Consider the following 24,810-nt stretch of genomic DNA (forward strand, 5'->3'; position numbering starts at 1 on the left):
GGAAAACTTGTGGGAATTTTACGAAATCTGTGGGAATTTGGGGGAATTTAGTGGAAATTGGGGAATTTGGGGGAATTTGGGGGAATTTGGGGGAATTTGGGGGAATTTGAGGGGTCTGAGGTTCCCCGCCCTCCCCTCCCAGTCCATCCCAGTCCATCCCAGTCCATCCCAGTACGCGGGGGGGTTAAACTGGTTTATTGCTCTGCAGGGGGGGGGTCCGGGTGCCCCCCAGTTCAGGGGGTCCCGACCCCCCCCGGGTTAGTGTTGGGGTGGGGGAGGGGCTCCGGGGGGGTCCCAAAAAGGGGGGAGGGGATCAGTAATAGGTTTCCTTCTCCACCCAGCCTGCAAAAAAAGGGGAGGGGGCGTCAGGGGGACCCCAAATCCCAAAAGCTCCAAATCCCCGAATGCCCAAAGCCCCAAATCCCCAAAGCCCCAAATCCGGGGTACATCCAAAAGCCCCAAACTCCCAAATCCCCAAAACCCCAAACCCCCACCCCAAATCCGCCCACCCCAAATCCCCAAACCCCCAAATCCCAAAACCCCAAACCCCCAAATTCCCAAATCCCCAAATCCCAAAACCCCAAATCCCCAAATCCCAAATCCCCAAACCCCCAAATCCCCAAATCCCAAAACCCCAAATCCCCAAATCCCAAATCCCCAAACCCCCAAACCCCAAACCCCCAAAACCCCAAATCCCCAAATCCCCAAATCCCCAAATCCCCAAATTCCCAAATCCCAAAACCCCAAAACCCCAAACCCCCAAACCCCCAAATCCTCAAACCCCCACCCCAAATCCGCCCACCCCAAATCCTAAAACCCCAAAACCCCAAATCCCAAATCCCCAAATTCCCAAATCCCAAAACCCCCAAATCCCCAAACCCCCAAACCCCCAAATCCCCAAATCCCAAAACCCCAAACCCCCAAACCCCCAAATCCTCAAACCCCGAATCCCAAATCCCCAAATCCCGGGTACCCCCCAAATCCTCGGTGTTTGTATTTTTGGGGTGCCCTCCCCGTTTTTATGGGGTTTTCCCCTTGGGTTTTGGGTTCCATCCCATTTTTTTGGGGTTTCCAATCTTTAAGGTTCCCATTTTTGGGGGATTTCCATTTTTTAGGGTTCTCATTTTTTAGTGTTCCCATTATTTTAGGGTTCCCATTTTTTAGGGTTTCAGTTTTTTGGATTCCCATTTTTTGATGCTCCCATTCTTTTGAGGTTCCCATTTTTTGGGGTTTCCATTTCTTTAGGATTTCCCTTTCCCTCCATTTTTTTACCCCACATTTTCTCACCCCCATGTTTTTGGGATTTCCCCACATTTTATTCCCATTTTCCCCCATTTTATTCCCATTTTCCCCATTTTTACAAAAATTTCCCCCATTTTTTCCCCCTCGCATTTTTAACCCCCCAATATTTTAGGGTGTCCCCCGCATCTTTTGGGGTCCTCCCCATATTTTGGGGTTTTCCCCCATTTTATTCCCAATTTCCCCCCATTTTATTCCCTTTTTTCCCATTTTTTTTTTAAATTTCCCCCCATTTTTCCCCCCCACGTTTTTCCCCCCAAAACTTTTTATGGTTTCCCCCCCCCCCATTTTTTGGGGTCCCCCCCATTTTTTGGGGTCTCACCTCCGGGGTAACGCCTCAGGATCAGTTTCCTGACCTCGTCGTAGGCGAAGATCAGCAGGGAATAGGGGAAGGCGCAGAACCACCAGGTCACCCTGCGCACAAAAACCCCAAAATTGGGACCCCAAAATTTGGGGGACCCCAAATTCCAGGGGGGTGAGGGCTCCGTTTTTGCCTCCCCCCAATTTTTTAATCCCCCCCCCCCCCAATTTTTTAATTCCCATTTTTGGAGATATTTTCATTTTCCACCCATTTTTTTTCTGTAGGTTGGGGCATTTCTTTGGAGGGGAATTTTGGGGGATTTGGGATTTTTCTGGGGGGGGGATTTGGGATTTTTTTGGACGGGGTTTGGAGGGGAATTGGGATTTTGGGGGGATTTGGGGTTTTTTGGGGGTGTTGGAGAGGTCTGGGGATTTTTTTTGGAGGGGATTTCAAGAGGAATTGTGGATTTTGGGGGATTTGGGATTTTTTGGGAGGGCTTGAGCAGTTTTGGGATTTTTTGGATGGGGGCTTTGGAGGGGAATTGAGGATTTTTGGGGGATTCGGGATTTTTTGGGGGGTTTGGAGCAGTTTTGGGGTTTTTTTGGGTCAGTTGGCAGAGGGATGGGGTTTTGGAATGGGTTTGGGGGGGAATTGGGGATTTTTGGGGGATTTGGGGTTTTGGGGGGGATTTGGAGCAGTTTTAGGATTTCTTTGATGGCTTGTATAGGAAAATTGGGAATTTTTGGGGGGGGATTCGGGATTTTTGGGTGGTTTGGAGCAGTCTCAGGATCTTTTGAGGGAGACAGGGAGAGGGATGGGGTTTGGCGTGGATTTGTGGGAATTTTGTAGGGGAACCGTGGATTTTTAGTAGGATTTGGGTTATTTTAGGGTTTTGGGGGATTTTTTTTGGAGGGGCTTTGGAGGGGAATCGGGGATTTTTGGGGTCGGGTTTTTGGGGTGTCCCTCACTTGAGGGGGTACATGCGCAGAGCCACCCCCATGCCCGGGCAGTAGGACAGGAACGCCGCCAGCGCCGTCTCCTCCAGCAGCCCGAAAATCAGGATCTTGTTCCTAAAAAATTGTGGGGGTTTGGGGTTTTTTGGGGAATTTGGGGGGGGTTTTGGGGGATTTGGGGTTTTTTTTTTAGGGTTGGAGGGGGTTTGGGACTTTTAGGGGAGGGGTTGGAAGGGGCATCGGGGATTTGGAGTGGGTTTGTGGGAGGGGGATTGGGGATTTTTGGGAGAATTTTGGGGGATTTGGGGTTTTGTGAGGGGCTGGGGGATGTTTTAGGGTTTTGGGCTGGTTTTGGATGGGATTTTGGGGTGCATTTGGGGTATTTTTGCGGTGGTTTTGGGATGATTTCAGGTGTGTTTTGGGTGGGATTTTGGGCTGGTTTTGGATGGGATTTTGGGGTGCATTTGGGGTATTTTTGGGGTGGTTTTGGGATGATTTCGGGTGTGTTTTGGGTGGGATTTTGGGCTGGTTTTGGATGGGATTTTGGGGTGCATTTGGGGTATTTTTGGGGTGGTTTTGGGATGATTTCGGGTGTGTTTTGGGTGGGATTTTGGGCTGGTTTTGGATGGGATTTTGGGGTGGATTTGGGGTATTTTTTGGGGTGGTTTTGGGATGATTTCAAGGGTGTTCTAGGTAGGGTTTTCAGGTATTTTGGGGGCGTTTTTGGGATGGTTTTGGGATGTTTTGGTCTCCAGTTCGTGCCCTGCTGGAAGACGGAGTTGAGGTGGATTTTGGGGAAATTTTGGCTGGTTTTAAGTGGGATTTTGGGGTGGTTTTGGGGTGGGATTTTGGGGTGAGTTCAAGGTAAGATTTTGGGGTATTTTGGGGTGATTTTGGGATGATTTCAAGTGGATTTTGGGTTGGATTTTGGGGTTGTTAGGGGCAGGATTTTCAGATGGTTTTGGGGTGGTTTGGGGGTATTTTTGGGGTGTTTTGCTGCACTTCATGTCCTGCTAGAAGATGAAGTTGTGGCACATTTTGGGGTGACTTCGGGGTGATTTTGGGTAGGATTTTTGGATGGTTTTGGGATGGCATTTTGGGGTATTTTTGGGGTGTTTTGGCGCAAGTCATGTCGTGCTAAAAGACAGAGTTGAGGTGGATTTTGGGGTGGGATTTTGGGGCATTTTGGGATAATTTCAGGTGTGTTTTGGGTGGGATTTTGAGGTGGTCTTGGATGGGATTTTGGGGTGGTTTTGGATGGGATTTTGGGGCATTTTTGGGGCGTTTTGTCGCACTTCATGCCCTGCTGGAAGACAGAATTGTGGCACATTTTGGAGTGGGATTTTGGGGTATTTTGGGATAATTTCAGGTGTGTTTTGGGTGGGATTTTGAGGTGGTCTTGGATGGGATTTTGGGGCGGTTTTGGATGGGATTTTGGGGCATTTTTGGGGCGTTTTGTCGCACTTCATGTCCTGCTGGAAGACGGAGTTGCGGCACATTTTGGGGTGGTTTGGGGTGGAATTTTGGGGTGATTTGGGGTGGATTTGCTGTGTTTTGTCACACTTCATGCCCTGCTGGAAGACGGAGTTGCGGCACATTTTGGGGTGATTTTAGGGTGGTTTGGGGTGGGATTTTGGGGCGATTTCGGGCATTTTTGGGGCGTTTTGTCGCACTTCATGCCCTGCTGGAAGACGGAGTTGTGGCACATTTTGGGGTGATTTTGGGGTGGTTTGGGGTGGGATTTTGGGGTGATTTGGGGCATTTTTGGGGCGTTTTGTCGCACTTCATGCCCTGCTGGAAGACGGAGTTGCGGCACATTTTGGGGTGATTTTGGGGTGGTTTGGGGTGGGATTTTGGGGTGATTTGGGGCATTTTTGGGGCGTTTTGTCGCACTTCATGCCCTGCTGGAAGACGGAGTTGCGGCGGGTCTTGCAGATGATGAGATCCGCCCACTGGACCACGACGATGCTGGCGAAGAACGCCGTGTGGCACGTGAACTCCACCACCTTGCGCTGCTCGTACGTCTGCGGGGAATGGGGAACGGTGAAAAACAGGGAAAGCGGGGAGGAAACTGGGAATGAACAACGCGGGAAACCAGAGTGAAAAATGGGGAAACCAGGAGGAAACCAGGGGTAAACAACAGGGGAAACTGGGGAGGAAAGCACGAGTGAACAATGGGGAAACCAGAGTGAAAAATGGGGAAACTGGGGAGGAAACCAAGAGTGAACAACAGGGAAATGGAGTGAGCAAAAGGGGGAACTGGGGAGGAAACCGGGGGTAAACAACAGGGGAAACCGGGGAGGAATCCACGAGTGAACAACGGGGAAATGGAGTGAGCAAAAGGGGGAACTGGAGAGGAAACAGGGAGTGAACAACTGGGAAAACCAGAGTGAAAAATGGGGAACCAGGGAGGAAACTATGAGTGAACAACTGGGGAAACTGAGAGTGAAAAACGGGGAAACCAGGAGGAAACCAGGGGTAAACAATGGGGAAACCAGAGTGAACAATGGGGAAACCAAGGAGGAAACTGGGGGTGAACAATGGGAAAAACCAGGGAGGAAACGGGGAAAACTGGGAGCAAACAGGGGAAACCAGGAGTGAACGGGAGAAAGGGAGCGGAAATGAGGCAAAAATGGAAGAGGAAATTGGGCAGAAATGGGTGTGGAAATGGGATGGAAGTGGGTGTGTAACTGGTGTGTAAAGTCGGTGTAAGGGGTGTGTAGGGTCAGCGTGGGGTCCCTCACCCACTCCTGCCCCTGGGAGTCCTCCAGGTCATTCTTGGAGCAGAGCGTAAGGGCCGTGCAAGGGTTGTGAAGCTGGTGTGTAAGCAGCGTGTAAGGAGCGTGTAACTGGTGTGTAACTGGTGTGTGGGGTCAGCGTAGGGTCCCTCACCCACTCCTGCCCGTAGGAATCCTCCAGGTCGTTCTTGGAGCGGTCGTCCCAGGCCAGGCGGATCCCGAGCAGCGTCCCCGGCAGGAACCCGTTCTCGGCCAGGATCACGAAGTAGGTGAAGAACCCGCCCAGAGCCTGGATCATCCCTGAGGGACCGGGATCAGGATCAGAGCCGTGGGATTGGGACAAAAACCATGGGATTAGGATCGGGATTGGGGTTGGGATCAAAACCATGGGATTGGATCACAAAGTGCGTGAAGAACCCGCCCAGAGCCTGGATCATCCCTGAGGGACTGGGATCAGGATCAGAGCCGTGGGATTGGGACAAAAACCATGGGATTAGGATCGGGATTGGGGTTGGGATCAGAGCCATGGGATAAAAACCATGGGATTGGATCACAAAGTGCGTGAGGAACCCGCCCAGAGCCTGGATCATCCCTGAGGGATCAGAATTGGAATTGGGGTCGGCATCAGAGCTGTGGGATTGGGATAAAAACCATGGGATTAGGATCGGGATTGGATCACAAAGTGCGTGAGGAACCCGCCCAGAGCCTGGATCATCCCTGTGGGATCAGAATTGGGATTGGGATTGGGATCAGAGCCATGGGATAAAAAACATGGGATTGGATCACAAAGTGCGTGAGGAACCCACCCAGAGCCTGGATCATCCCTGTGGGATCGGGATCAGGATCAGAGCCATGGGATTGGGATAAAAACCACAGATTGGGATAAAAACCATGGGATTGGATCACAAAGTGCATGAAGAACCTGCCCAGAGCCTGGATCATCCCTGAGGGATCGGGATCGGGATCAAAACCACAGGATTTGGGATCACCTTGGGACCCCTCACTGACCGATCTGGCCATAGGCCATGCTAATGAGCCACTGGTTGACTGTAAATGACCATGAATGACCATGAATGACCACGAATGACCATGAGTGACCATGAATGACCATGAATGACCATGAATGACCCCAGACTGACCATGAGTGACCCCTGAGTGACCCCTGGGAGTGACCACTGACCGATCTGGCCGTAGGCCATGCTGATGAGCCGCTCGTTGACCATGAGTGACCATGAGTGACCATGAATGACCATGAATGACCATGAGTGACCATGAATGACCATGAATGACCATGAATGACCCCAGAGTGACCATGAGTGACCCCAGAGTGACCCCAGAGTGACCACTGACCGATCTGGCCGTAGGCCATGCTGATGAGCCGCTCGTTGACCAGTTTGTCGCTGCGGGGGTTCCGCGGTTGCCGTTTCATGATGTCGCTCTCGGCCGCCTCGTAGGCCAAGGAGATGGCGGGGACCTGAGGGGACAACCGTGCCACCCGGTGTCACCCAGTGTCACCCAGTGTCACCCAGTGCCACCTTGTGTCACTCAGTGTCACCCTGTGTCATCCAAAGTCACGCAGTGTCACCCAGTCACGGGATGGTGGCAGTGCCCAGGGACAGGAGGGTCTGGGGTCTCTGCAATGGGTTTGGGATCCCTGGCTGGATGTGGGGTGGATTTGGGGGGTCCCTTGGATGAGTTTGGGATGGATTTGGGGTCCCCGGTTGGATTTGGGATGGATTTGGGATGGATTTGGGATGGATTTGGGATCTCAGGTGGATTTGGGGTCCCTGGGATGGATTTGGGGTCCCTCCTCACCATGTCGGTGCCCAGGTCGATGCAGAGGATGGTGACGGTGCCCAGGGGCAGCGGGATGTTGGCCATGATAGATTTGGGGTGGATTTGGGGTGGATTTGGGGTGGATTTTGGCAGATTTGGGGTTCCCCTCACCATGTCGGTGCCCAGGTCGATGCAGAGGATGGTGACGGTGCCCAGGGGCAGCGGGATGTTGGCGATGATGAAGAGCAGGAACGGGGTGATCTCAGGGATGTTGCTGGTCAGGGTGTAGGCGATCGACTTCTTCAGGTTGTCGAAGATCAGGCGGCCTGCCGGGGGACAGCCGTGTCCCCAGATGTCCCCAGTGCTCCCAATGTCCCAAACACCAATGTCCCCATTGTCCCCAATGTCCCAAACACCACAAATGTCCCCAATGTCCCCAATGTCCCAAACACCCACAAATGTCCCCATTGTCCCCAATATCCCCAGTGTCCCCAGTGTCCCCAATGTCCTCAATACCCCAATATCCCAAACACCCACAATGTCCCCAATATTCCAATATCCCAAACATCCCCAATGTCAGCAATGTCCCCAACATCCCCAATACTCCCAACATCCCCAATATCCCGAATATCCCCAATGTCCCTAATGCCCCCCAATTCCCCGCAGTACCCCCCATGTCCCCGATGTCCCCAGACCCCCGTGTCTGTCCCCGACCTTCCTCGACGCCGGTGACGATGGAGGCGAAGTTGTCGTCCAGCAGGATCATGTCGGCCGCCTGCTTGGACACGTCCGAGCCCGCGATGCCCATGGCGATGCCGATGTCCGCCTTCTTCAGCGCCGGAGAGTCGTTCACCCCGTCGCCCGTCACCGCCACGATGGCGCCCTGGGGACACCGGGGACGTTGGGGACACTGGGGGCACTGGGGGCTTTTGGGGCCATCGGGGTCATTGGGAATATTGGTTATGTTGAGGGCTCTGGGGACATTGGGGACTTTGGGGTCGTTGGGGACACTGGAGATGTTGGGGCCATTGAGGATATGGGGAACATTTGGGATAATTGGGACACTGGGGACTTTGGGGACATTGAGGACACTGGGGACATGGAGAGCGTTGGGGGACACGGGGGACATTGGGAGTATTGGGGACATTGGGGGCACAGGGGTCATTTGGGACATTGGGGATGTTGGGGACGTTGGGGACATTGGGGATATGGGGAACACGAGATACTGGGGTCACTGGGAGTTTTGGGGACACTGGGGGCATTGGGGACACAGGGGGCATTGGGGATGCTTTGAATATTGGGGACATTCAGAATGTGGGGAAGATTGAGGACATTGGCGGCTTTGGGGACGCTGGGGACATTGGAGGTATTGGGGACATTGGGGACACTTGAGGACCCTGGGAACATTGGGAATATGGGGAACACTGCAGATACTGGGGACATTGGTGGCTTTGGGGACATTGGGGACACTTGAGGACACTGGGGGCATTGGGGACACTGGGGGTATTGGGGATGTTTTCGATATTGGGGACATTGGGAATGTGGGGAAGATTGGGGGTATTGGGGACATTGGTGGCTTTGGGGACATTGGGGACACTTGAGGACACCGGGGCCGTTGGGAATATGGGGAGCACCGCGGATGCTGGGGGCACTGGGGCCATTGGCGTTACCGGGGACATTGGGACGTGGTGACACGGGGACAGGGTGACAGCAGTGGCGCGGGCGGCACGGGGACGGTGGCGCGGGCGGCACAGGGGACAGGGCGCTGTCACCTGTCGCTGGCAGCCCTCGACGATGATCAGCTTCTGCTGGGGGGACGTGCGGGCGAACACGATCTCGGTGTGGTTGCGCAGGATCTCGTCCAGCTGCTCCGAGCTCATGTCCTTCAGGTCCGAGCCGTGCACCACGCAGGCCTTGGCCTCCCTGGGGAGGGGGGGGTCGAAACCCCAAAATCAGCACCCCAAAATTCCTGGGGAGAACCCCTCAGGACGCCAAAATTCCTGGGATCACGCCCAGGATCACCCCAAAATCCCCTCCCCAGCTGCTCCCGGCTCATGTCCTTCAGGTGTGACCATGAACCTAACACACCTTGGCCTCCCCGGGAGGTCAAAACCCCAAAATTGGCACCCCAAAATTGACACCCCAAAATCAGCACCCCAAAATTCCTGGGGAAAACCCCCCAAGACCCCAAAATTCCTGGGATCACCCCCAGGATCACCCCAAAATCCCTTCTCCAGCTGCTCTGAGCTCATGTTCTTCAAGTCTGAGCCGTGCACGCCTTGGCCTCCCTGGGGAGGGGTCGAAACTCCAAAATCAGCACCCCAAAATCTGCTCCAGCACCCCAAAATTCCTGGGAAAAACCCCTCAAGATCCCAAAATTACTGGGAAAGACCCCTCAGGACCACCCCAAAATCCCCTCTCCAGCTGCTCCCGGCTCATGTCCTTCAGGTGTGACCATGAACCTAACACACCTTGACCTCCCCGGGAGGTCAAAACCCCAAAATTGGCACCCCAAAATTGACACCCCAAAATCAGCACCCCAAAATTCCTGGGGAGAACCCCCCAAGACCCCAGAATTCCTGGGATCACCCCCAGGATCGCCCCAAAATCCCTTCCCCAGCTGCTCCGGGCTCATGTCCTTCAGGTGTGACCTGTGCACCAAACACACCTTGGCCTCCCTGGGAAAGGGTCAGCACCCCAAAATCGGCACCCCAAAGTTGACACCCCAAAATCAGCACTCCAAACTTCCCAGAAGAAATCCCCAGGACCCCAAAATCCCTGGGATCACCCCAAAATCCCCTCCCCAGCTGCTCCAAGCTCATGTTCTTCAGGTGTGACCTGTGCACCAAACACACCTTGGCCTCCCTAGCGGTCAGCACCCCAAAATCTGCTCCAGCACCCCAAAATTCCTGGGAAACTCCCCCCAAATCCCCTCAATTTCCCCTACCTGGCTCACCTGGGGTTGTCCTGGGGCTCACTTGGGTCTCACCTGGAGCTCACCTGGGGCTCACCTGGGGAGTTCCTCTGGCTCACTTGGTTCACCTGGAGCTCACCTGGAGCTCACCTGGAGCTCACCTGGAGCTCACCTGGGGCTCTCTTGTCTCACCTGGAGCTCACCTGAGGTTCACCTGTCTCACCTGGGGCTCACCTGGAGCTCACCTGGAGCTCACCTGGGGCTCTCCTGTCTCACCTGGGGCTCAGCTGGGGTTCACCTGTCTCACCTGGAGCTCACCTGGAGCTCACCTGGGGCTCTCCTGTCTCACCTGGAGCTCACCTGAGGTTCACCTGTCTCACCTGGAGCTCACCTGGGGCTCACCTGGAGCTCACCTGGAGCTCACCTGGGGCTCACCTGGAGCTCACCTGGAGCTCACCTGGAGCTCACCTGGGGCTCTCCTGTCTCACCTGGGGCTCTCCTGGAGCTCACCTGGAGCTCACCTGGAGCTCACCTGGGGCTCACCTGGGGCTCACCTGGGGTTCACCTGTCTCACCTGGGGCTCACCTGGAGCTCACCTGGAGCTCACCTGAGGTTCACCTGTCTCACCTGGGGCTCACCTGGAGTTCACCTGGCTGACAGGGATGTTCAGCTGTGTCTCACCCATCTCCATCTCACCTGTCTCACCTGTCTGACTCACCTGGGGTTCACCTGGCTGACGGGGATGTTCAGCCGTGCCGCGATGTCCTCCACGGTCTCGTTGCCCTCGGAGATGATCCCCACGCCCTTGGCGATGGCCTTGGCCGTGATGGGGTGGTCCCCGGTCACCATGATCACCTGGGGGACACCGTCAGCACCTGGGGACACCTGAGGGACACCTGAGGACACCTGGGGGCACCTTGGGGACACCTGGGGGACACCTGGGGGACACCTGGGGGACACCTGGGGACACCTGGGGGCACCTTGGGGACACCTGGGGGACACCTGGGGACACCTGGGGGCACCTTGGGGACACCTGGGGGACACCTGGGGGACGCCTGGGGGACACCTGAGGGACACCTGGGGACACCTGGGGACACCTGGGGGACACCTGGGGACACCTGGGGGCACCTTGGGGACACCTGGGGGACACCTGAGGGACACCTGGGGACACCTTGGGGACACCCTGGGGACACCTGGGGGACACCTGGGGACACCTGGGGACACCTGGGGGCACCTGGGGGACACCTGAGGGACACCTGGGGACACCTGGGGACACCTGGGGACAGCCCAGAATGGGGGGGGCAAGGGGAAATAGGGATCCCAGGTGAGCTCAGGGGGGTTTTAGGGTCCTGGGCCAGGGTTTTGGGGTCCGTGTGGGTTCAGGGTGTGTTTTGGGGTCCTGGGCAGGGGTTTTGGGGTCCCGGGGGTGCTCAGGATGTGTTTTGGGGTCCTGGGCAGGGGTTTTGGGGTCCTGGGGGTGCTCAGGAGGGTTCTGGGGTCCCGGGCAGGGGTTTTGGGGTCCTGGGGGTGCTCAGGGTGTGTTTTGGGGTCCCGGGCAGGGGTTTTGGGGTCCCGGGGGGGCTCAAGGGGGTTTTGGGGTCCCACCTTGATGCCGGCGCTCCGGCACTTGCCCACGGCGTCGGGCACGGCGGCGCGGGGGGGGTCGATCATGGACATGAGCCCCACGAAGCAAAGGTCACTGGTGGGGAAATTCACCTCGTCCGCGTCGAAACGGAACCCGCGGGGGAACTTGTCCGGGGGCAGGTACAGGTGACAGAACCCTGGGGACATGGTGGGGGACACTGAGACCCCAAAGATCCCAAAAATACCCCCAGGATCGTGTCCGGGGGCAGGTACAGGTGACAGAACCCTGGGGACACTGAGGGGACATTGAGACCCCAAAAACAGCCACAGGAACCCACGAGAGACCCCAGAGGGACCCTCAGGATCGTGTCCGGGGGCAGGTACAGGTGACAGAACCCTGGGGACACTGAGGGGACAGTGAGACCCCAAAAACACCTCTAGGATTGTGTCTGGGGACAGGTACAGGTGACAGAACCCTGGGGACACTGAGGGGACAGTGAGACCCCAAAAACACCCACAGGAGCTTCTGTACAGGTGACAGAGCCCTGGGAACCACCAGGTCCCCCCAGATGTACCCGGGACCCCCCCAGGACCCTCCCCAAGCCCCCCCAGCTCCAGGTAGGCATTCTGGAAAGTTCCTCCATGTTCTCATCCAGGATCTTCTCCCCCAGATCCCCTCTGGATCCCCTCTCCAGCCCCCCAGGACCCCTCCCAGGACCCCCAGACCTACCCAGGACCATCTCCCTGAGCCCCCCCAGTTCTGAACGACTCCTCCTCATCCAGGATCTTCTCTCCCAAATCCCCTCTGGATCCTCTTCCAGCAACCCAGGGACCCCCAAATCCCCCCAGCATTTCCCCCAGGACCCCCTCAGCCCCCTGGGCGTACCCAGGACCCTCTCCCCGAGCCCCCCCAGCTCCAGGCTGTGGCTCTGAACAACTCCTCCTCCTCCTCCTCCTCCTCCTCATGCAGGATCTTCTCCCCCAAATCCCCTCTGTATCCCCTCCCCAGCCTCTCAGAACCCCCTCATGACCCCCCCAGGACCCCCGGGCGTACCCAGGACCCTCTCCCCGAGCCCCCCCAGCTCCAGGTAGGCGTTCTGGAAGGCCTCGCGCATCTCCTGGTCCAGGGGCTGCTCCTGGCCCTGCAGGAGGATGCGGGAGCAGCGGTCCAGGATGCGCTCGGGGGCTCCCTTCATCACCAGCAGGTAACCCTGGGGGTCCTCCTCGCGCTCGTGGATGGACAGCTGGACACGGGGACGGACAGGGGATGGCGGGGTCATGGGCCCCGGTCAGCGCGGGGTCAGCCACGGGCAGCCCAGGGTCACCCAGAGCCAGCCCAGGGTCACCCAGAGCCAGCCCAGGGTCGCCCGCTGACCATTCCGGTGTCACCAGTGCCACCCAGAGACATTCCAGTGTCACCAGAGTCCCTCCAGGGTCACCCACATACTGCCCAGTGACCCCAGTGCCCCCAGTTCCCCCAATTCTCCCTGTGCCCCCTGTGCCCCATCCCAGTTCTCCATCCCAGTTCCCCCAGTGCCCCCAGTGCCCCCAGTGCCCCCAGTTCCCCCTCCCAGTTCCCCCATTGCCCCCAGCTCCCCCATTCCCCCCGTGCCCCCGTTATCCCCATGTCCCAGTGCCCCCGATTCCCCCACTGCCCCCAGTGCCCCCAGTGCCCCATCCCAGTTCCCCATCCCAGTTCCCCATCCCATTTCCCCAACTGCCCCCATTGCCCCCCATTCCCCCAGTTCCCCTGTGCCCCCTGTGCCCCCCATTCCCCCCAGTTCCCCCAACTGCCCCAATTGCCCCCCGTTCCCCCCATTCCCCCCAGTTCCCCCAATTGCCCCCCGTTCCCCCCATTCCCCCCAGTTGCCCCAGTTGCCCCAATTGCCCCCCATTCCCCCCATTTCCCCCATTTCCCCACGTGCCCCCCATTCCCCCCAGTTGCCCCAGTTGCCCCAGTTGCCCCCCTGCCCACACCTGGTACTTGTTGGTGGAGTTGAAGGGGATCTCGGTCACTTTGGGGTTCCTGTCCCGCATCCTCTTGACGGAGCCACAGGACAGCTGGATGCACTTGAGCAGCGCCGACTCGGACGCGTCCCCGGCCGTGTCCCGCTGTGGGGACGCCGCTGTCACCCACCGCCGCCCCCGGGGCCCTGTCCCCTCTGTCCCCTCCCCCGGGGCCGCGGGGACCCCCCCACCTTGGAGATGGAGACGTTCTCCTGGCCCGGCTTGAACACGGCGCGGTTACAGAGCCCCGCGATGCGCGCCAGGGCCGCCCAGGTGGGAGAGCGCTTGTCGAAGGTGGCACCTGGGGACAGTGGGGACCATCAGGGCCTGGCCGGTGTCACCAGTGCCACCCATTGGTGTCACCATTGGTGTCACCATTGGCCACCCATTGGTGTCACCATTGGCCATCCCAGTGTCACCCATTGGCCACCCCAGTGTGACCAGGGCCACCCAGGTGGGAGAGCGCTTGTCGAAGGTGGCACCTGGGGACACGGGGCACTGTCAGGGCATGGCTGGTGTCACCAGTGCCACCCATTGGTGTCATCCACTGACCACCCTGGTGCCAGGGGATCAGGGTTTTGGGGGATTGGGGTTCAGGGGGATTGGTGTTTTGGGGGATCAGGGTTTTGGGGGATCAGGGTTTTGGAGGATCAGGGTTTTGGGGATTTGGGTATCAAGGCCCCAGGGCACTGGGGTCCCAGGGGATCGGGGTGCGGGGGGCACTGGGGTTTTCGGGGTGCCCCCGCTCACCCGACTGGTCCTCGGTGGTGTCGGCCTCGTGGATCTGGTTGTCGAACCACATGTGGGCCACGGTCATGCGGTTCTGGGTCAGCGTCCCCGTCTTGTCCGAGCAGATGGTGGAGGTGGAGCCCAGCGTCTCCACGGCCTCCAGGTTCTTCACCAGGCAGTTCTTCCTGGCCATGCGCTTGGCAGTGAGGGTCAGGCACACCTGGGGGACACCTCGGGGTGTCACGGGGGTGGGACCCCCCCATATGGGGTGAACAGAACCCCCTGACCCCAAAACTGGCACCAGAACCCCCACAGTGTACCCTCAGTGTACCCTCAATACCCAAACCCCCATTGTCATCGGGGTCAGGCACAACTGGGGGGCACCCTGGGCTCTCATGGGGGTGGCACCCCTGATATGGGGTTTGTGGACCCCTCCCAGCACCCCGAAATTATCCCCGTGCCCTCTCCCATCACGAGGGTGGCCCTTGGGCATGCTAGCCATGATGATACCCATGAGGAAGATGATGGTGGAGCCATCCAGTAATGCCTCTATTGCCCTCCCAGTGCTCCCAGTGCTCCCAGTTCCTTCCCAGTGCCCCCTCCCAGTGCTCCCAATGCCCTCCCAGTTCCTTCCCAGTGCCCCGTCCCATAGTGACGGTGGCCAGCAGCCCCTTGGGCATATTGGCCACGATGATGCTGATGAGGAAGATGATGGCCTCGAGCCCCTCCCAGTCCATCCCAGTCAATCCCAGTCCATCCCAGTCACTCCCAGTTCATCCCAGTCCCTCCCAGTTTGCTCACTGCGACGGTGGCCAGCAGCCCCTTGGGCACATTGGCCACGATGATGCCCATGAGGAAGATGATGGCCTCGAGCCCCTCCCAGTCCATCCCAGTACCCTTTTACACCCCAATATCTCCATCCCAACTCATCCCAGTCCCTCCCAGTTTGTTCCCAGTCCCTCCCAGTTTGCTCACCGTGACGGTGGCCAGCAGCCCCTCGGGCACGTTGGCCACGATGATGCCGATGAGGAAGATGACGGCCTCGAGCCAGGTGTAGCCCAGGATGAGCGAGAGGATGAAGAAGGAGAGGCCGAGGAAGACGGCGACGCCGGTGATGAGGCGGATGAAGTGCTCGATCTCCATGGCGATGGGCGTCCGGCCCACCTCCAGCCCCGAGGCCAGAGAGGCGATGCGGCCCATGACCGTCCGGTCACCCGTGGAGATGACAATGCCACGCGCGGTCCCTGTGGTGGCACCGGGGTGACGAAGGGCCCGGGGGGGTGGCACGGGGCTGGGGAGTGGCACTGGGGGCACTGGGGGCAATGGGGGCACTGCGGTCACCCGTGGAGATGACAATGCCACGCGCCGTGCCTGGGGACACCGAGGTGACAAAGGGCCCGGAGGGATGGCACTGCGGGCACTGGGGGAACTGGGATGAGAGCATTGGGATGGGGAACTGGGAGCACTGGGGGCAATGGGGCACTGGGGGCATTGGGATGGGAAACTGGGGGAACTGGGGGAACTGGGGGAACTGGGGGCACTGCGGTTACCCATGGAGATGACGATGCTATGCACGGTCCCTGTGGTGGCACCGAGGTGACAAAGAGCCCAGGGGTGGCACTGGGGGCACTGGTAGCACTGGGATGGGGGCATTGGGATGGGGAACTGGGAGCACTGGGGGAACTGGGGGCACTGGGATGGGGAACTGGGAGTACTGGGGGAACTGGGGGCACTGGGGGCAATGGGGGCAATGGGGGCACTGGGGAGATGACAATGCCACATGCGGTCCCTGTGGTGGCACCGAGGTGACGAAGGGCCCGGAGGGATGGCATGGGCACATGGTGGGGGGAACTGGGGGTACTGGGCGAACTGGGGGCAGTGAGGGCAATGGGGGCACTGGTGGCACTGGGATGGGGCACTGGGATGGGCACAGGTGGCACTGGGGACACCAGGGACGCCCCACCTTCGACGCAGTTGGTGGAGAAGAAGCAGATGTTGCGCGTCTCCAGCGGGTTCTCGTGCGTGAACTCCGGGGAGCGCGTCTGGGGCTCCGACTCGCCCGTCAGGGAGGAGTTATCCACCTGGGGGGCAGGGCATTGGGGTTATGGGGGGATTGGGGGCATTTGGGGTTATGGGGGAGACTGGGGGGGATTGGGGTTATCAGGGGGATTGGGGGGACTGGGGGGATTTGGGTTATGGGGGGGACTCGGGGGATTTGGGTTATGGGGGGGATTGAGGTTATGGGGGGATTCAGGGGGAATTGGGGTGTTTGGGGTTATGGGAGCATTGGAGGGGTTTGGGGTTTTGGGGGGATTGGGTGGGGTTGAGTGGGTTTGGATGTCCCCCCCTGTGCCCACCTTGCAGCCGTGGGAGGAGATGATCCTCATGTCCACAGGCACCCTGTCCCCAATGTCCCCAATGTCCCCAATGTCCCCTCAGTGTCCCCAGTGTCCCCAATGTGCCCAATGTCCCCTCAGTGTCCCCAGTGTCACCAATGTCCCCAGTGTCCCCTCAGTGTCCCCAGTGTCCCCATGCCCACCTTGCAGCCGTGGGAGGAGATGATCCTCATGTCCGCGGGCACTCTGTCGCCGCCCTTCACCTCCACCAGGTCTCCCACCACGACGTTCTCGGCGTTGATCTGGATCTTCTCTCCCTCGCGGATCACCAGCGCTTGCTGGGGGGCACCGGGCACCTCAGGGGGTGCCCACCCCCCCGGGCCCCCCCCGGCCGTGCCCCCCTGCCCACCTGGGGCACCATGTTCTTGAAGGAGTCCATGATCTTGGAGCTCTTGGCCTCTTGGTAGTAGGAGAAGCAGCCGGTGACGATGACGACGGCGGCCAGGACCACCCCCAGGTACAGCTGGCACCATGGGGGGGGGGCACCTCAGCACCTGGGGGGCACCGAGGAACCCCCCCCGGGGACCCGCAGGGTGGGGGGACAGGGAGGGGACACCCTCGGTGGTTGGACATCCCCCCCATACCCACAGCTGGGCACCCCGAGGGCTGGGGAGGGGACAAGAGGCCGCGGGTTTGTGCCACCCCCAGTGCCACTGTCCCCTTGGCGCCTGTCCCCATGGCACCTTGATGTCGCTGCCCACATGATCCCAGAGCCCCCCCGTGCCCCCCATACCCCCCAATACCCCCCCATGCCCCATGTACCCCGCATGTCCCCATGCCCCCCACACCCCCCATGCCCCCCATGCCCCTGGTGTCCCCCACATCCCTGTGTCCCTGCTGTCCCCATGTCCCCCTGGTGTCCCCGTGTCCCTGGTGTCACTGTGGGTGTCCCTGTGTCCCCGTGCCCCCCATGCCCCCTATACCCCCTGATGCCCCCCATACCCCTCATGCCCCGTGTGCCCCCCATGTCCCCGTGTCCCCTTTAGCCCCCATGGCCCCCATGGCCCCAATTTCCCCCATCTCCCCCTACACCCCCTGGTGCCCTTTGTGCCCCCCGTGCCCCCCATGTACCCATGGCCCCCCGTGCCCCCCATACCCTCATGCCCCCCATGTCCCCCATGTCCCCTGTGCTCCCCATGTCCCCCATACTCCCCATGTCCTCATACCCCCCATACCCTCATGCCCCCTGGTGCCCCCCATTCCCCCTGATGCCCCCCATTCCCCCTGATGCCTCAATGCCCCCTGGAGCCCCCCATGTGCCCTGATGCCCCAATGCCCCCCATTCCCCCTGATGCCCCAATGCCCCTGGTGCCCCCCATGCCCCCAATGCCCCTAGTGCCCCCCATGCCCCTGGTGCCCCTGGTGCCCCCCATGCCCCCCATGCCCCCCATAGCCCCCATGCCCCCTGGTCCCCCCCATGTCCCCATACCCCCTGATGCCCCAATGCCCCTGGTGCCCCCCATGCCCCCCATACCCCCGATGCCCCCTGGTCCCCCCCATGTCCCCATACCCCCTGATGCCCCAATGCCCCTGGTGCCCCCCATGCCCCCATACCCCGCCATGCCCCCCCATAGCCCCCCTGCCCCCCGTGTCCCCTGTCCCTCACGTTGTCGTTGGCGGGCTCGTCCTCCATGGCGGCCTGGATGCCGTAGGCCAGGAAGCAGAGGATGGCGCCGATCCAGAGCAGGATGGAGAAGCCCCCGAAGAGCTGCCGGCAGAACTTGACCCACTCGGGGGTGGTGGGAGGGGGCGTCAGGGCGTTGGGGCCGTCCTGGACCAGGATCTCGGCAGCGCGGGCGTTGGTCAGGCCCTGCGGGACACGGGGGGGACACCAGGGGGACACCATGGTGACACCAAGGGGACACGGTGATACTGGGGATAGCAGGGGGACAGCAGGGACATGGGGGCAGCAGGGACACGGTGACACCAGGGGGACACCAGGGACACGGTGACACCAGGAGGACATGGGGACACCAGGGACACCGTGACACTGGGGGGGACACCAGGGAAACGAGAACACCAGGGGGACACCAGGGACACAGGGACACGAGGGGGACAAGGTGACACCAGGGACATGGGGACAGCAGGGGGACACAGGGACACGGGGACATGGTGACAGGAGGGACACAGGGACACGGTGACACGGGGACACGGGGACACGGGAACAGAGGGACACAGGGACACGGGGACATGGTGACAGGAGGGACACAGGGACACGGGGACTTGGGGACATTGGGATTGAGGGATGTGAGGGTAGAGGGACACAAGGACACGAGGACAGGGGGACAGGGGGACACAGGGACATGGGGACATTGGGATTGAGGGATGTGAGGGTAGAGGGACACGAGGACAGGGGGACAGGGGGACATAGGGACATGGGGACAGGGGGACACAGGGACATGGGGACATCTCACCCGGGACAGGTCCACCTGGTACTTCCTGCCCAGCTCATCCAGGGACAGTTTGTGGTCATCCTGAGGGACAAACGCCACCCCTGTCACCGTGCCCCCAGCCACCCCTGCCACCCGTGTCCCTCTGGCTGGGGTGGCATGGCCAGCTGTCCCCAGGGTCCCACACCGCCCACGTCACCCATGCCACTGTCACCTCAGCTGGGTGACATGGGACAGCTGTCCCCATGACCCCAATCACCCCAGCAGGGTGGCGTGTCCCCGTGTCCCCATGTCACCCACGTCCCTCTGGATGGGATGACACAGCCAGCTGGCCCTGGAGTCCCATGTCACCCATGTCCCTCAGTGTCATCCATGTCACCCAAGTCACCCCTATCACCCATGTCCCCATGAATGCAATGACATGGCCACCAGCTCTGTGTCCCCCACGTCCCCTGTGTCCCCATGGTCCCAGTGTCCCCCATGTCACCCATGCCCCTATGCCCCCCATGTCCCCCTGTACCTGTCATTGCCCCTGTGTCCCCTGTGTCCCCTAGCTGTCCCCTTGCTGTCCCCATGTCCCTGTGTCCCTGTCGCTGTCCCCTGTGTCCCCGTGTCCCCCGTGTCCCCTCGCTGTTCCCATGTCCCCTTGGTGTCACCATGGGGGCACATGCCCCCTTTGCCCCTATGCCCCTGTCCCTGTCACTGTCTCCTGTCTGCCCTGTGTCCCCATGTCCCTGTCCCCTCACTGCACCCTGTCCCCCATGTCCCCATGTCCCTGTGTCCCCTGGCTGTCCTCTGTGACCCTGTCCTCTGTCTTTCTCCCTGTCCCTTTGTCCCCTGTCCATCCCTGGCTGTCCCCTGTCTGTGACCCTGTCCCCTGTGTCCCCTGTCCATCCCCTGGCTGTCCTCTGTCTGTGACCCTGTCCCCTGTGTCCCCTGTGTCCCCTGGCTGTCCCCTGGCTGTCCCCTGGCTGTGACCCTGTCCCCTGTGTCCCCTGTCCAACCCCTGGCTGTCCCCTGTCTGTGACCCTGTCCCCTGTGTCCCCTGTGTCCCCTGGCTGTCCCCACTCACCAGGTTCACCTCCTTCTTGAGCTCATCCAGCTCCTTCTCCTTCTGCTTCCTCTTCCCGCCGCCGTTCTCGGACGTGGTGGCCGCGGGCGAGTACTCGCGGCCGGCCTGCGGGGACACCCCCGGTGGGCACGGGGACCCCCCCCGCGGCCAGGGGACCCCCCCCCGGTGCCACCCCCCCCGCCCCCCCGCCAGCCCAGGGCCATTACCGTGGGCGTGGAGGTCACGGCCAGCACCGGCGTCACCGTGGCCACCGGCATCGTCGGGGGGCAGCGGGCACCGGGCACCGGGCACGGGTGGGCGGGGGGGGCACGGCGGGGGGGGGCGCGGCGGGGGGGTCAGCGGGGACACTGGGGGGGTCATGGGGAGGGGGGGGTTGTGGTCAATAGGGTGGCATTGAGGTCATTGAGGGGGCACTGTGGTCACCAGGGTGGCATTGGGGTCATTGAGGGGTCACTGGTGACCGGTGGCACTGCGGCCATTGAAGGGTCACTGTGGTCACCAGGGTGGCATTGAGGTCACTGAGGGGTCACTGTGGTCGTGGCGGTCATTGTGGTCACCAGGGGGTCACTGCAGTCACCAGAGTGGCATTGTGGCTATTGACAGGGTCATTGTGGTCACCAGAGTGGCACTGTGGTCATGGCGGGGTCACTGTGGCCATGGTGGTGTCACTGTGGTCACCAGGAGGTCACTGTAGTCACCAGGGTGGCACTGTGGCCATTGAGCGGTCACTTTGGTGGCCCTGTGGTCACTAGAGTGGCACTGTGGCCATTGAGGTGTCACTGTCCCCATGGGCGTGTCACCACAGCCAGGGGGGTGTCGCTGTCACCATGGGGGTGTCCCTGTCCCCACTGCGGTGTCGCTGTCACCACGGGGATGTCACTGTCACCATGGGGGTGTCACTGTCACCATGGGGATGTCCCTGTCCCCACTGCGGTGTCGCTGTCACCATGGGGGTGTCCCTGTCACCACTGCAGTGTCACTGTCCCCATGGGGGTGTCGCTGTCACCACAGGGGTGTCCCTGTCCCCACTGCGGTGTCGCTGTCACCATGGGGGTGTCCCTGTCACCACTGCAGTGTCACTGTCCCCATGGGGGTGTCGCTGTCACCACAGGGGTGTCCCTGTCCCCACTGCGGTGTCGCTGTCACCATGGGGGTGTCCCTGTCACCACTGCAGTGTCACTGTCCCCATGGGGGTGTCGCTGTCACCACAGGGGTGTCCCTGTCCCCACTGCGGTGTCGCTGTCACCATGGGGGTGTCGCTGTCACCATGGGGGTGTCCCTGTCACCACTGCGGTGTCACTGTCCCCACTGCGGTGTCACTGTCCCCATGGGGGTGTCACTGTCCCCATGGGGGTGTCGCTGTCACCATGGGGGTGTCGCTGTCACCATGGGGGTGTCACTGTCCCCACGGGGTGTCCCCACACCCACGGGGGGGGTTCCCCCAAGCCGGGCAGAGCAGGAGCCCCCCCAGGGCACCACGGGGCCCCTCCCTGTCCTTGTTGGGTGGGGGTGGCCCTGTCCCCTCCCTGTCCCCTCCCTGTCCCCCCCCTGTCCCCAGGGGTCCCCGCTGGCCCGGGGGGGGGCGGGGCCGATGTCATGGAAATCTCCGGGAGCCAAAACCAACACCGGGAGCGGGGGGGGGGGGGGGGCTCAAATTACCGGGGGGGGGCACCCCCACCCCCCCAAATAACGCGGGGGGGAGGGGGGGTTCCCTGCCCCACCCCCAACACGGGGGGACCCCAATTGTGGTTCCACATTGAGGGGGGGAATGGGGGGGGACCCACTTGAGGGACCCCCCCCCCGCTTTTGGGTGTGTGAGGGGGGGGGGGCAGGGGGGGGTGTCGGGTGTCGCGTGCGTGTGCCCCCCCCCCCCCCCCCCCCCGAATTGGGGACAGCGCCAAGGGGACCCCGCGGGGGGGTTGGGTTGGGTTTGTGTGGGGGGGGGGGGGGACAACCCCAACACAGAGGGATCCCCCCCAAATTGGGGGGAGGGGGGAGGGTTGGGTTGGGTTTGGGGGGGGGGGGGGACAACCCCCACCCACACAGAGGGGTCCCCCCAAAACTGGGGGGGGCGGGGGGGGGGTTGGGTTTGGGAGGGGTCGGGGACAACCCCAACACAGAGGGATCCCCCCAAAATTTTGGGTGCGTGCCCGCGGTCTGGGTTGGGTTTGGGTTTGGGGTGGTCCGGGCCCCACCCAGAGGGATCCCCCCCAAATTTTGGGTGGGTGCCCGCGGTATAGGGGGGGGGGGGGAGGGGCGGTTTGGGTTTGGGGGGGGGTTCCGGGGGGGGGCGGGCGCGGGGCCAGCGGCGCTCGGGGCCCCCCCGCGGGCGTTGCCGGGGCACCGGGAGCGGAGCTCGGGGCAGCCGCGGGCACCGAGCCACGGGCGGGAATTGGGGGGGGGGGGGGGGGTCCCGAGGGGGTCCCGCCCACGGGGCTGGCGATTCACAGCGCTGGAGGGGGGGGGAAGGGGAGGGGATTGGGGACCCCCCCACCCCACCCATAAAAAGTGACCCCTGATCATGGGGGGGGGGGGGGGGCTGCGCCCCACGCGGCTTCTGTGATCCCGAGGGGGGGGGAAATTTGGGGTGGGGGTCCCGCGTGGGTGGAACACGGGGGGTGCCCTGCTGGGTGGGGGGGGGGGGTCCCGGGGGGGCTGCCCCGCGTGGGGAGGGTCGGGGCTGTGATTTGGGGGGGTGGGGGGTGCCCGGGGGTGGTCACGGGTGGGCGCCGACCCTGGGAAAGGGGCCCGGGGGGGCTTCCGCGTGTGGTGGGGGGGGAGAGAGTCTGTGGGGGGGGTCCAGCGTGGGTTTGGGGTGCTCCGAGCGGGTTTGGGGTCTCTCAGATGGTTTTGGGGTGTCCCGGGTGTGTTTGGGGTCTCTCGGGTGGGTTTGGGGTGCCCCGAGTGGTTTTTGGGGTGCCCCGGGTGGGTTTGGGGTCTCTCAAGTCGGTTTGGGGTGCTCCGAGTGGGTTTGGGGTCTCTCGGGAGGGTTTGGGATCTCTAAAGTGCTTTTTGGGGTTCCCCGAGTGGGTTTGGGGTCTCTCGGGTGGGTTTGGGGTGCCCCGGGTGGGTTTGGGGTCTCTCAAGTCGGTTTGGGGTCTCTCGGGTGGGTTTTGGGGTGCCCCGAGTGGGTTTGGGGTCTCTCGGGTGGGTTTGGGGTGCCCCGAGTGGGTTTGGGGTGCCCGAGCTGGGGGTCGCTCCGCGCGTGGGGGTGCCCGGTTGGTTGTTTTGGGGCTGTTTCTGCCTGGGGGTGTTTTTTTGGGGGTGCCCCGCGTGTCCCCGTGCCCCGCGTGGGTTCGGGGTGCCCCTGGCCGCCCCTACTCACCCCTCTGCCCATGGCGCCGCCGTCGCCGTTGCCAGCCCGGGACACTTTTGGGGGGGGCGCAGCGACAGCGGCCGAGAAAAACCCAGCGAGCCCCGCCCGGCCCGGCCCCCCCCGCCCCAAACCCGCCCCCTCCCCAGCCCCGGCCCGCGGGGGGGCCCTGGGAACGCAGGTGCGCGCGGGGGGGGGGGGCGGGTGACCCTTCCTGACCCCCCCAAATCCAGCGGGACCCCCCCCACATCCGGACCCCCCCCCCCGGCTCGCATTGAGGGGGGGCCGCTCGTTTTTGGGAGGGGGGGGGCGCTGCCCTGAGGCTGCCGGAGCCTCGGTGCCCCCCCCCGGGGGGCAGGGGGTTGGTTTTGGTGGTTTTTGGTTTTTTTGGGGGGTGTCGTTTGTTTTGGGGGGTGTTGTCGGTTTTTTGGGGGCTGTTGTTTGTTTTTTGGGGGTGTTTTTTGGTTGTTTGGGGGGTGTCGTTTGTTTTTTGGGGGGTGTTGTTTGTTTTTGGGTGTCGTTTATTTTTTGTGGGGTATTGTTTATTTTTGGGGGTGTTGTTTATTTTTTGGGGGTGTTGTTTATTTTTGGGGGTGTTGTTTATTTTTTGGGGGTGTTGTTTATTTTTGGGGGTGTTGTTTATTTTTTGTAGGGTGTTGTTTATTTTTTGGGAGTGCTGTTTGTTTTTGGGGTGTTGTTTATTTTGGGGGGGGGTTGTTTGTTTTTGGCGGGGGGGTTTGTTTGGTTTTTGGGGGTTCCCCAGCCCGGGGGGTGCCCGGAGCTCCCGGTCCGACCCCGCCTGGCACCGGGAGGTGCCCGGGAATGCGGCCGGGGGCTAAAATTAGCCTGGAATAGGGAGAGATGGGGGGGACAGCGAGGGGGGGAAACGAGGGGGCTGTTCCCAGGGTCCGGCTGTTCCCAGGGTCCGACTGTCACCAGGGTCCGGCTGTTCCCAGGATCCAGCTGTGCCCGGGCTCCAGCTGTTCCCAAGGGATCCACGGTGCCACAGGAGCGGTTGTACCAGGGGACACGGCTGTTCCCAGGCTCTGGCTGTTCCCAGGCTCTGGCTGTTCCCAGGGTCATCTGACTGTTCCCCGGGTCTGATTGTTCCCTGGGATCCAGCTGTTCCCAGGGTCTGATTGTTCCCAGGGTCTGGCTGTTCCCCTGAATCCAAATGTTCCCAAAATCCGGCTGTGCCCAGGGTCTGACTGTTCCTGGGATCCAGCTGTGCCTGGCGTCTGACTGTTCCTGAAATCTGACTGTTCCCAGGGTCTGACTGTTCCCAGGAATCCAAATGTTCCCAAAATCTGACTGTTCCCGGGATCCAGCTGTGCCCAG

General features: G+C 61.1%; 1 protein-coding gene across 6 annotated transcripts; it reads right to left on the reverse strand.

Moving 5' to 3' along the window:
* Positions 1–175: 175 nt before the first annotated feature.
* LOC118695941 (sodium/potassium-transporting ATPase subunit alpha-2) lies at positions 176–23,531 on the reverse strand. 6 transcript variants are annotated; one of them, XM_054517608.1, is made up of 24 exons: positions 23,485–23,510; positions 20,366–20,506; positions 20,160–20,264; positions 19,112–19,171; positions 18,304–18,507; positions 17,047–17,160; positions 16,841–16,975; positions 16,265–16,382; positions 15,277–15,545; positions 14,323–14,521; positions 13,764–13,873; positions 13,543–13,677; positions 12,620–12,809; positions 11,587–11,762; positions 10,700–10,836; positions 8,840–8,990; positions 7,782–7,950; positions 7,239–7,393; positions 6,642–6,765; positions 5,446–5,591; positions 4,447–4,577; positions 2,569–2,670; positions 1,622–1,713; positions 176–342 (listed from the first exon to the last, which is right to left on the reverse strand). In XM_054517608.1, exons 2-24 carry the CDS (start codon positions 20,414–20,416, stop codon positions 314–316), a joined length of 3,102 nt encoding a protein of 1,033 aa, XP_054373583.1. In that variant the 5' UTR covers positions 20,417–20,506; positions 23,485–23,510; the 3' UTR covers positions 176–313. The 6 variants fall into 6 exon arrangements, with proteins under 6 accessions (XP_054373583.1, XP_036253671.1, XP_036253674.1 ...); XM_036397778.2 differs by lacking the exon at positions 20,366–20,506 and having other exon boundaries at positions 23,485–23,531; XM_036397780.2 differs by lacking the exons at positions 176–342; positions 1,622–1,713; positions 2,569–2,670; positions 4,447–4,577; positions 5,446–5,591 and adding an exon at positions 5,935–6,008.
* Between the last annotated feature and the right edge of the window lie 1,279 nt (positions 23,532–24,810).

Source organism: Molothrus ater, chromosome 29 (assembly GCF_012460135.2).
Source record: "Molothrus ater isolate BHLD 08-10-18 breed brown headed cowbird chromosome 29, BPBGC_Mater_1.1, whole genome shotgun sequence".
Taxonomy (NCBI): domain Eukaryota; kingdom Metazoa; phylum Chordata; class Aves; order Passeriformes; family Icteridae; genus Molothrus; species Molothrus ater.

Bases quoted from the DNA above. Each gene is read 5' to 3' on its own strand.
- LOC118695941 (XM_054517608.1), bottom strand. From the start codon at position 20,416: ATGCCGGTGGCCACGGTGACGCCGGTGCTGGCCGTGACCTCCACGCCC. The intron at 16,976-17,046 runs GTGGGCAGGGGG...GGTGCCCCCCAG, and splicing joins TCAAGAACATGGTGCCCCAG to CAAGCGCTGGTGATCCGCGA. The intron at 16,383-16,840 runs GTGGGCATGGGG...CCTGCCCCCCAG, and splicing joins TCTCCTCCCACGGCTGCAAG to GTGGATAACTCCTCCCTGAC.